This window comes from Aptenodytes patagonicus, chromosome 20, assembly GCF_965638725.1.
Source record: "Aptenodytes patagonicus chromosome 20, bAptPat1.pri.cur, whole genome shotgun sequence".
In the NCBI taxonomy this organism is placed as follows: Eukaryota; Metazoa; Chordata; class Aves; order Sphenisciformes; family Spheniscidae; genus Aptenodytes; species Aptenodytes patagonicus.
Window position 1 is genome coordinate 9,062,737 of NC_134968.1, and position 12,336 is coordinate 9,075,072.

A 12,336-nucleotide genomic window follows, 5' to 3' on the forward strand; every position below is an offset into this window, starting at 1 on the left:
CAGCAGCAAGCTGGGCTTTAGTGCTATCCCAGGGTGCCTTGGAGTCTCAAACACCTTTAGCATTATTAAAGGATGTCAAGAGCAGCTGCAGGCTCCAGCAGCCCTGGCCCAGGACCCTCCTGACCAGCCACTGGAGCCTAGTCCAGTGCCTAGGGACTCGGGATCTCAGGGGCACAGCTGCTGCTATCCCATTTGCAGGTTCAACCAGTAGTAAAGTTAAGCACGTATCCCTGAGACTCACAGGACACACACACACAGAGACACACAGGCATGCAAAGGACATTGACATGGCCAGCCACACAGACTGTCACAGACAATACATACAAGACTCACATCACACACAAGCTCAGACAGACATGTCCCCTCCTCCTCTGGGGTTGGCAGAGACAGGAGGTCACTAGTGCAGGCACACTGTCACACTGGTTTAACCTCACTCTCCCCCCCCCCCAGTGGGATGGGGGAGAGAATTGGAAGAGTAAAAGTGAGAAAACTCGTGGGTTGAGATAAGAACAGTTTTATAATTGAAATAAAATAAAATAGTAGTAATAATAACAATAATAATAAAAGAATATACAAAGTAAGTGATGCACGATGCAATTGCTCACCGCCTGCTGACCGATGCCCAGCCAGTCCCCGAGCAGCGGCCCCCCCGGCCAGCTTCCCCCAGTTTATGTACTGAGCATGACGTCACATGGTATGGAATGTCCCTTTGGCCAGTTTGGCTGTGCCCCCTCCCAGCTTCTTGTGCACCTCCAGCCTTCTCAGTCCGTAGAGAATGGGAAACTGAAAAATCCTTGACTAGTGTAAGCACTACTTAGCAACAACTAAAACATCAGTGTGTTATCAACATTGTTCTCATTCTAAATCCAAAACACAGCACTGTACCAGCTACTAGGAAGAAAATTAACTATTGCAGCCGAAACCAGGACACACACACATAACATCCCCAAGATTCACAAGCACATGCACATTCGTGGGTCCCCTGAGCACTGGCATGACCCCTCTGTCTGTCCGGTACCCCTGCCCAGATCCTGGCCCTCTGACCCGCCCCATAGGTCCCCTACTCCACCAGCTGGTCTGGCTTAATGCACAATCACACAGCACTCACACACTCATCCCACAGGCACCCCACACTTGCAGATTCTCCCTGGGCACCAGCACAGACTCTCTGCCCACCTGATGCCCTTACCTGGGCCTCCTACTCACCGGCTGGTCCAGCTTTAAGTTTGCTGGTGAGTATACATGCACACCCCACGCACACCTAGTTTGGGGCAGATATAGACACTCCCTCCTGCCCCCAACAGCCAGCACAAGGCACAAGAGCTATGACCCATGGTCCTGCTCCAGCTGCCAGTGCTGAGCCCCTCACTCAACTCACTCACACCAGTCCCCTCAGTAACTGGTTTTGGGGACACATGCTGTTCTCACCCCAGTGGCTGTAGGCTGAGAACCTACTGGCTCCAGTAGCTGCACTGGGACCCCACTCACTCCCATAGCTCACACCAGAGGCCAAGGATGCCCACACCCCAAGTCTGACTCCAGTAGCTGGTACCAAATCCACCCACACTGATCCCCTCAGTAGCTAGTACTTGGTCCTTGCAGCACATGTACACACGAGATGGAGCGAGAATACGCAGAGAGAGAGTTAAGAAAAGATCTAATAAGACAGGACAGACTGCGGTGATCAGGCGCAGGGCTCAGCCAGACAGCAGTGACCAGCCTCACTTTGCACTCAACCAGTCCCTTTTAGACCCCTTTTCTGTCTATCTCCCTCTTTGTTCCTCCTGGCTCCCCTTCACCTGAACATCCCCTCATCAGCTGGCATGGTCCCACTGATCCCGTCCAACATCCTTGACCCTCAGGTTTGCATCCTTACTAGTTGCAAAGCCCCAGTCGCCTGTAGTTTCTTGAGAGCTCATCAACTGGTGATGTTTATTCCTGGTTATTGTCTCTTAGTGCTAATTGGTCAGGTTTTATGTCTCTGTGTTTTTGACTCCCTCCTTTGTATTATCACTCCAATTTGGCAAGGTCCTTAGTCAGAAAATCTGACTGAAAAATAAACATTCTCACACTCCATAGGGATACCAAACAGCTATCCTCTTAACATCTCTCAGTAACAGAAAATCGGCATCATGGTTCTCTCTACTGTAAGTCTCATGCTTTTCACAGTTCTCAGAAGCGAGTTTGGACCAAAATTGTATAACTGAATAGGAATTTATTTCCAACTTATTTCCAATTTATTTCCAGGAATGTGACTGACCTAAAATGTACATGAATGACTTCATACATCTGTGATATAAAATCCTGCCACTGACTGTCCTTAAATGCTCCTTGGAAAATTTGTAGAAAATGTTATGACTTTCATGAGATTAATAATTTCACTGGTTCACATTTTATATTTCTAGGGCTACAGGCAATCACAGTATAAGTTTCCTAATGCTCTAGCTTTTGAACTCCAGATTAAAGATAACCAAAAGAATAACTTCAGTAAAGTCATTCCTCTGAGCTTTCTTGAAATGCACTTATTACTTCTTGGTGCTGAGGGAACTAACCTACTTTTTACCTGCTAAAGATAGTTATTATCCACCTCTACCCATGATCCTTTCTAAAGATTTCTTAATATTCTCAGAACTAAGAAATGGTGCTTTTAATACTTCTTTTGAAGATTGGATTCATTCACCTGCCTTCAGATATCTAAAATGTAGACACCTGGTTTTGAGGTATTTGTCTAGGTTATTTTTATGCTCAATGGCAAGGTCTTCTACAGGGTGTTTAGAATCATCCTCAGGTAAATGAGACTCATCATGTTTTAAATTGGACTGTTTCTCCTCTTTGACTGTAAAGGGAGGCTAAAGCAATTGGCCCAGATACATACCTTTTTATTGTAGATACCTAAGTTAGCACCTGATTATTCCCATCCTATTTTGTGGCACAGTTTATTTGGTCACAATGTTTTCCACGTTATTGTTATGACTGGTTTTTGGGAACCACAGGAGCTGGTGGAAGGTAACAGAACATCAAAATCATTATTTCTGTTTTCTCACCAAGAAGTCAGGGGTTTTTTGGAAAGCAAATCAGAGACAATTGCATAGTTTTGATTGGGTAGATCCACCCTGCAAATGTAGTTTGTGGACCCTCAATTTTGACTAGACCTTTAGACATAGCTGCCCTATGTTTCAGGTCAGAATCCTCTTCAGGCCTGGGTTTAACTACACAGAGAGCAGAGCCATAGAATAAAGTCACAACATTCAGGTAGGAGGAACAGGTAGAGAAGGCCTAGTGGAATGTCCAAGTGGAAACCATTAAAGACTGATGTTCCTCAAGGGCCCATACTGGGACAAAATACTATTTAATATCTTCATCAGCAACCCAGACAGTAGGATTGAGTGCACCCTCAGCAAGTCTGTGGATTACACCACGCTGAGTGGTGCAGTTGATTCATTAGAGGGAAGGAATGCTATCCAGAGGGACCTTGACAGGCTTGAGGAGTGGGCCCATGTGAACCTCATGAAGTTCAACAAGGCCAAGTGCAAGGTCCTGCACCTGTGTCAGGGCAATCCCCACTACCAATACAGACTGGGGGATGAATGGATTGAGAGCAGCCCTGTGGAGAAGCACTTGGGGATACAGTGACAGGACAAAGGGAAAAGGTTTTAAACTGAAAGAGGGTAGATTTAGATTGGACATAAGGAAGATTCTTTTATGATGAGGGTGGTGAGCCACTGGAACAGGTTGCCCAGAGAAGTTGTGGATGCTCCATCCTTGGAAGTGTTCAAAGTCAAGTTGGGTGGGGCTTTGAACAACCTGATCTAGTAAAAGATGTCCCTGCTCATTGCAGGAGGGTTGGGCTAGGTGATCTTTAAAGGTCATTCCAACCCAAACCATTCTATGATTCTATGATTCTATGGTTCTATGATTCCATTATGATTCTATTATCTTTGTCTCAGTTTGCTCCCAGGAAAGCATATTACCATGTATCCTGAACTAATAGCCACTAATGGAAACTGGGGGGCCTGCAAAGTGATCATTGAAATCTATGCTGGGACAGCACTTTTTCAGTGAACAGATCCCTGGTAACTAAGAATAGATACATTCCTATCCCCACCTAGGAGGATCATGGTGGGGAGGAACGCAAACTGCTGGAGACTCCAAACTAAACTTAGAAATATCAGAAAGGCTTTTTTTTTTTTCTAATAGTAATATTAACTTTGTAGAGAGAACCAATAGGGACGGTTATTACTTTCTTTCTTCAAATGCAAAATGGAACTAGGCTATAATGCTAGAATGTTCTTTTGGGTCTTGCACAACAATTATAGAACTTTCCTGATTTACTTGATATCTGCCTGGGAATCTTAACTGTCACACAATGGTCAGTGAACATCAGCTCCATAACTGCATACAGACTGGCTGGCTTGTCTTTGCTGGATGCCAGTGACTCATCAGTTGATGCTCCCACAATGTTTCAGGTCTCCTGTCATAGCATTAAACAATTGTATTCAGTGATGCTGTTCCCAGAAGTTTTTTCCGCTTCAATGTTGTTGCTATGTTCTTTCTTGTAAGGGGAGTGGCCACTAGCCAGTAAATGACCAACTACAAACCATATTGACATTAGACCATCATGATCTAGGATGTATGTTTGGGAGTTCTAACGACAGATGACTGACTTGCTTGTTTTGCACAATCTGCTATGCAGATGGAGGTGCTTGTTCAGATACCTTTCTGTAGTCATGGAAACGTGAGTCTTCTTCTATAAGTCAGGATCACAGATACATGTCGTGGTTTAGCCCCCACCAGCAGCTAAGCACCACACAGCTGCTCACTCACCCCCCCACACCCAGTGGGATGGGGGAAGGAATGGGAAGGGTAAAAGTGACAAGACTTATGGGTTGATAAAAAGACAGTTTAACAGGTAAACAAAAGCTGCATGCACAAGCAAAGCAAAATAAGGAATCCTTTCACTACTTGCCATCAACAGGGAGGTGTTTAGCCATCTCCAGGAAAGCAGGGCTCCATCACTTGTAATGGTTACTTGGGAATACAAACACCATAACTCTGAACATCCCCCACTTCCTCCTTCTTTCCTCCAGTTTTTATTGCTGAGCATGACGTCATATGGTGTGGAATATCCCATTGGTCAGTTGGGGTCAGCTGTCCCAGCTGTGTCCCCTCCCAACTTCTTGTGCACCCCCCGGCCTACTCGCTGGCAGGGCAGTGTAAGAAAAAGAAAAGGCCTTGACTCTGTGCAAGCACTGTTCAGCAATATCTAAAACATCCCTGTGTTATCAGCACTGTTTTCATCACAAATCCAAAACATAGCCCCATACAAGCAACTTTGATTAAATTTAACTCTCTTCCGGCCAAAACTAATACAGTACAGTAAGTGTATCATGTTCTCTTCTCACTCAGCTTTGTGTAAACCAAGTGAGTGTACGCTGAAGGTAGTTGTCACAAGTCCTTTCCTTTTTATGAGTAATTTACTATTTTTAATAGAGTTGCACAGCCATAGAATGTGCATAGCTGCATGAAGCTTGGAAAATACTTTTGGGGTGACATGTTGGTAATATTCGGCACACGGGTCTATGAAACTAAATGCAGAATGATATCTTTAAAATTAGTCACAATGTTTACCCTAACTATCCTTCCTCCACCCACTTTCCTGTCTAGATTTTGATATATAAATCACTGTTACTGATTAAAATTGAAAGTGTAAAAATGAGGGAAGACTTTACCCCTGCACTTAGCTTTTTATAAAGGATGGAATGCTTTTTCCTTATCTTTAAACACTCCTGATGAGGACAACTGAAACTCCACAAAACTGAAAGGCAGCAAACACTTCCACTTCGGAATTTACCTCCTTTAAATGTTACTGTCCTCTCTCAGAAAATGCAAACTCTGGACATGGGATTTCAAATTCTCATCTGTTTTTCAGAAATCTACAAAAAATATTAGTCAATAACGTAGCGCAACTGAGGAGGTTTAAGAATGAATGACATTCTAGCTTCCTGGCTAGCTTCCTTCCTCCACGGCTTTCTAGGACTTGTATTCAATGGTTAGGCTAATTTTTACAACTTACAGCCTAGCACACTCTTCTGGGAATGGCTTAGCTTCCAGTTCTTGCTTCCTGGAACTACTTGTTCCACAGTGTTTCTGTAAAAACCTGAAAAAGTCCTAGGTACAGGGACTAAAACACCCTGAAATATGAAACTGAACACATGGTAGTCTATGTATTCATAGTATGTGAGACTAGCCTGGCACTCAGCAGGTCACCTCGTCCACCCAGACGAACCATGGCAGAATCAGCTCTAGACAATCTTGGTAGTTAAGTAGCTACATATGCTAGGCAATTGCCATAGCCTGCTACATGTGAGAGAGGTAGCAGAAAGACTCACTGGGCTCTTGACAACCCTCTTTGGTGCCCAGTGGAGGTGAAATAAACATTTCATATTCAGGCCTAATTAGTTATGTTAAGACAGATGGGGTAAACTCTTTGGCTCTAAGGAAGGAAAGACACACCTAAGTTCAATTTAATCTATAGAGAAGGCAGAGGAAAACATTTCAAGTCAATTTTACTGAGGGGAGAAAAGATAAAAAGCCAACCATCCAAGTAAATCCTCCTAGACATAAGGGAATAAATGCACAGATCGTATTTATATGGCTTACTGATTATTATGTTCACCTATAGAAGTTAGTGATAAGGGCCGCTATTTCTTTAACTTTTAATATTAGTCTGACTGTATTGGGCTTGCTCTTCAATAAGCAAACAGGGAAAAAAACAAGGACAACACCAGGTGTAGAATAAGGCACTTTCTCTATGTTGAGCTTGATTTTTCAGCTTTCATTTTGCAGAAAATTCTACTAAATTTTAAGTAAATATATTTTTTAATTTAAATTTTGCATTCGGAACAAGATTTACTCTCATCAGAAATAAGGAGAAACAGGAAAATATTCTATGTTTGCCTTATGTGATAAATATTCCCACTCACTAATCTGTATCTGAACAATCTGGATTCTGTTATGGCATTTCTGGCATTTGCCTGAGGCAGGGAAACTTACCTGTAGTGAAAGAAGCTTTCTAGAATTTGCAGACTTTGTGACAGTAATCATTGTTTTACTGGGCTCATTAATAAGGACAATCATCTCCTATATATATGTATCTTCTCCACTGTGCTGAAGATCCCATCTGCCTCAGGAATGCAAAAGGTTTTCTCCACTTGTGGTGCTTATATCTCTGTGGCCTCTCTATACTAGGGCAGAGCCATATTCACGTATATGAGAATTTCACAGACTTCTCTTGATACCAAGGAGGTTGTGAATGTGCTGACCCCGGCGGTTACACCTTCACTAAATCCATTCATCTACACCTTGAGGAACGAGAAAGCGAAAGAGGCCTTGAGAATTTTCTTCACGCACCTCACAGTATTTCATGAAGACAGGACTGCCTAAGCAACATAATTCATTCTCTCATGTCAGATACCTTCCTTGGGAAATGGTGAACTAACCTTCGAAAGAACCTTTCTCTTTCTTCACATCCAGACACGGGGGAAGCGTTTATATAGGCATTATGTTAGGAGTGAGACTCAAATCACTTCAGTAAATCTGTCAACCTTGTAGAGGTCTTGGCCAGAGTCAGTCATCTAGACTACGTTTATACTCAGTGGGGAGAGGTGGACACTTTTACAATTTAGATCACCTTGCTCTTTGCAGTGTATCAGAATCAGGTGAAACAGACCGTAGAAATGCCTGTTTTTCTGCAGTGACTGTAAAAGACATTCAGACCCCCAGACCAAGAATTCAGACACAGATGTATCATCTACTTTGACATCTAAACTTAGATGACCTGTATCTTACTACAACCTTGTAGGTATCTGCAAGGAGACGATAAACTGCAAACCAACTTATAAAGGCCCTGAGTGCATGAATAGGCCTTAATGCCCCTGCCCAGACTCTCCTACGGCCTCCACCCACACCCTCTGCCCATGGGCCCAGGGTCTACATTTAAGATCACTTAAGCTGGGCCTCGTATTGATCATGATCAGGAGACTATTGCACGTTTAGGAGCTAGTGATGCATGTAACAGTTCACCTGAGAAGGCCCAGGCCTGTGCTGTGCTGAACATCCAGCACGGCCTTCAGGTCTGTGTTGTGCTAAGGGAGGGGCCTGCAGGTACCAGCAGCAATACCACATGCGTGGCCTTGCCTGTGTCTAAAAGTGAAGCAACAAGTTCTCATGAGAACATCCTTTAGAACAGAGTTGTCTTCTTGTGAGGGAAATACATAGTAGATCGAATGACCAAAAGGGAGAGCTACCTCCACGGACAGGATTTACGCAGCACAGCTTGGGAAAATCCATCCCCTTCTGCATGAATGCAGGGTTCCCAGCATGGGAAGGGACATAAGATTTGCTCACTACCCATCTTCATTTTTATTGCATCCTATTAAAACAGCTCTTTTACTCAGCCATTTGTTGCTGGGCCTTTCTTGTTGAGATCCAGAAGGAACCCTGCATCGTCTCTCTCACCTCAGTGCCCCTCCAAATGCAGAAGAGATGACGCCCATCTTCCACAGTCAGAAGGAAAGCAATGTACCGCTTAGGCTGTTAACTGCCCTATGACATTGTTTCAGTTGGACATTAGGCATTGAAACAGACCCCAGTTAAACTCAGTTGAGAGTAAATCTGCATCCAGACTTGACTGTCTCCAGGCTTGACCCTGATGGGCGTGTACTGCAGCTTTTCAGATAAATTATACAACGGAGAACCGCTCCCCCTGCTCCTCCCGACACCTCCCCAGGCCCACTGATCAGAACAGGGCCCAGATGATGGACTTAGATTTTTCTCACTAGATGTTGGTTATTTGAATCAATACAGAAAAATTCCACTTGCAGTGTTCTGGGGATTTTGACCAAAGTGCAGACAGAGACCAGAGAAATTTGTTCCAGAAATCTGGGGGTTATATTTGATTAAAAGTGGAATTGCTGACTGATATCCACACTGCCAGTGTTAAGACATCTCATTCAGTCTGAATTTCTTTCACCTGGCCTTGGGACTGCCTTTCCCCGCTCTTATCTTTAGCCATCGACTGTAGAGTGACCTCTGTATTGTAAGCATCTTCTGTGAACAGCAGAGAGAAAGTGGTTTTGCAGGGAAGAATCACCTAATGTGATGTAGGTGTCTTCTGGATGATAAGGTAAGTGACTGCTTAAAAGTGCTGTATCTTTGTTTCATTAAACGGAAGCATAGTATGATTCACCCAAATAAAGACAGAAATTATTATCCACAGAGGACAATTTCTGAAAAATCTGAGGGACCTGTCTGAGATGGCATGATGAGTTCTCCCATGGAGGGGCCTGTCCCTCACCATTAATTAGAGAGCTAAAGCCAGAGTTAGACATGAGCTATGCACATGTTCTCTCCTCCTGCAAAGCCTTTTTCCTGTGCCTAGTTTGTGTAGTTTATTCCCATTGAAATTTTTATCCCTAAAGTTGGTGGGATCATCCCCAGACCATGACTGGTTAAAAACCAGTGGATTAAAATAGATATGCAAGTGCTCTATAGGTCTTTACAGTTAGTTCCAGGAGTTCACAGGAGAACCAGAGAGATTGTTTTGTCATACCTAAACAATGAGGAAAAAAATAACTGACTCCTACAACCGCAAGCAATCAATACCCAACAGACTCTTTTCCACTGGGGAAAATACTCAAGGTTTGTGATGTGGCTTTTCCAAAAATATTAACCACAGCCTTCTCCTAATGGCAGGTGAGCTACCTTACTTTACTTCAGTCTTCTTTCTCTTCTTCTGTATGTTATTGTTCTTCTGCCACCTACACAGGGCTTCTCTTTAAGGGAGACTCATCTATCTATGAAGTGAACGGATTATTGGAATAGAAAATAAATTCCAAGATCTTTTTTTATTCTTGAAAAGAATTGCTCCTCCTGAAGAGTGCCTGGGACAAAGGTAATTTCCTGGAGAGTGATCCACATTATTTAGTACTTTTTTTTCCTAATTATTAATAGGACGGGGTTATAATGTCTGGGTTTTCTCTGTGTGTGTGTGTGCATGCACATGCGCGTGTGTGTGCTTTGGGTCTGGCTTTTTTCTTATTAACTGAACGTTATGTCCCTCCTCCCATTCAAATTATATCAATGAAATCAGAGCAGCTATTTTACATAGAAAGTCTTCCCTGTCCTCTTCAATGTATGTGTAAAATAAAAGAAAACCTCCCGCTAGTGTTTGAATAAATTATGAGAGGAAAATAGCATGTGTACCATTCTGTAAAAAGTTTCATTTCACAGAATCATGGAACAATTGAGACTTGTGGCGATCATCCAGTAAAAACCCCCACTCAAAGCAGAGTCAGTCACATTGCTCATGGCCATGTCCCATCAGATTTTGAGTATCTCTGAAGATGGAGACTCCACAGCCTCTCTGGGTAACCTCTTCCAGTGCTTGACCAAACTCAACATACAACAACAGCAACAACAACCAAAGAAACAAAAAAACCCCTCTCTTATTTTTAAATGGAATTTCCTGTATTCCTATTTGTGCCTATTGCCTCTTGTCTGTTCACACTATGCTGAACTTGAGCTAACCCTGAGTGGAGAAACAAAAGGCAGCATGTGCTCTCAGTTGTACCCTTTTTTGCGAACTTGTCCTACTTTTGTTTTTATGTAGTGTGCGGGTGAGATAGAAGTCAAGACACACACTGATGACAGTAATCATGTGCGGGTATTGTGGAGTGTGTACAGGACTGTCTGTGTTCAGCTGGTGATTTTTTTCTAGAGTGAATCCCACCCACAGAATGACAGCAAGAGGGACTCATCACCAAAAAACCTGCACTATCAACAAATTAATCATTTCTGGGTTTTAAGGACCAGCCTTCTTTGCTTGGCAGTAGGTGTTAGGGTAGCAGATCTCAGCTGGATAATGGGACAAAAGTCCACTTCAAAGACTGGGACCGTAGAGTACAATCCTCATCCTAAAAGGAAGGAAAAGTAAAATATTCTGCCGTCATAAAGAAGACATATCTTCCTTTCCATTGACTAGAAGTGAAGTACGCTCATTTGGAAAATTTGTTCTTACTTATCAAAAGCTATGTGATGGGAACCACCTTCCCTCCCTCCTCTAAACAATCTTTAGCACTAAAAATACCTAAACACAGCAGTAAAATACCACTTCCTCTTCTGGGATCTTGTCCCGTTACAAAGAAATATATATAAATATTTAATTTACTGTTTTGTATTTCTCTAGATTAAATAGAAAATGGATATGCAATGACTTCTGCAGTTAAAAAAATCCTGAGGGACATGACCAGCTGGAACCACACAGTGGTGACCTATTTCGAATTTTTACCTTTCTCCAGCATTCCAGAGATCCAAGGCTCTCTCTTTTGTCTGGTATTGCTCATGTACCTTAGTACTTTGGTGGGAAACATCCTCATCATTATGATCACTATGACAGATGCTGCCCTTCAGTCCCCCATGTATTTTTTCCTCAAGAACTTGTCCTTCCTGGAGATTGGCTACACTACATCCACAATCCCCAAGATGCTGGTGAACTTCCTCACAAAAAGGAAAGGCATATCCTTTCTGGGCTGTGCCACACAGATGTATGCCTTCTCCCTCTTAGGGATCACAGAATGTTGTCTTCTGGCTGCCATGGCCTATGATCGCTATGTGGCCATATGCCACCCCCTGCGCTACACGACCGTGATGAGCTGGAACATGTGCTTCCTGCTTTCCGCTATATCTTGGCTTACTGGGGTCTTGGTGGCCTTAGAGCAGACAACTTTCATCTTTACCCTTCCATATTGTGGGCCTAACAGGATCAATCATTTCTTCTGTGACCTGCTGCCTCTGCTGAAGCTGGCTTGTGTGGACACCTACAAGAATGAAATCATCACCTACATAATAGCTGTCCTCTGTGTCATGGTCCCCTTCTTACTCATAGTTGTGTCATATGTCCGGATTCTCCACACCATCCTCAAGATGCCATCAGCTGGGGGCAAGAGAAAAACGTTCTCTACCTGCTCATCTCATCTGTTCGTGGTCACTCTGTTTTACGGATCTGGCATTGTGACCTACTTGAGGCCCAAAGCTTTTTATTCAAGCAGCAGTAACAAACTGCTTTCTCTCTCTTACACACTGATGTCTCCAATGATGAACCCCTTGATTTACAGCTTGAGGAACAAAGAGGTGAAACAAGCCTTGAAAAGACTGATAGCCAAAAATACAAATACGTGACATGTTTATGAATTATAGTAAATTAAATCTAGCAGTAGCTTTGATATGGTGTGCGTTACTGGAAGGACAGTATGACTTGCCATCACTTACCCAAAAATT

The 12,336-nt window shown here is 43.2% G+C and overlaps 1 protein-coding gene across 1 annotated transcript; it reads left to right on the top strand.

The window, feature by feature from the left end:
- The first annotated feature begins 11,301 nt into the window (after positions 1 to 11,301).
- Positions 11,302 to 12,237, top strand: LOC143169237 (olfactory receptor 10A4-like). The gene has a single exon (XM_076356510.1). It carries the CDS (start codon positions 11,302 to 11,304, stop codon positions 12,235 to 12,237), a length of 936 nt encoding a protein of 311 aa, XP_076212625.1.
- Positions 12,238 to 12,336: the final 99 nt, after the last annotated feature.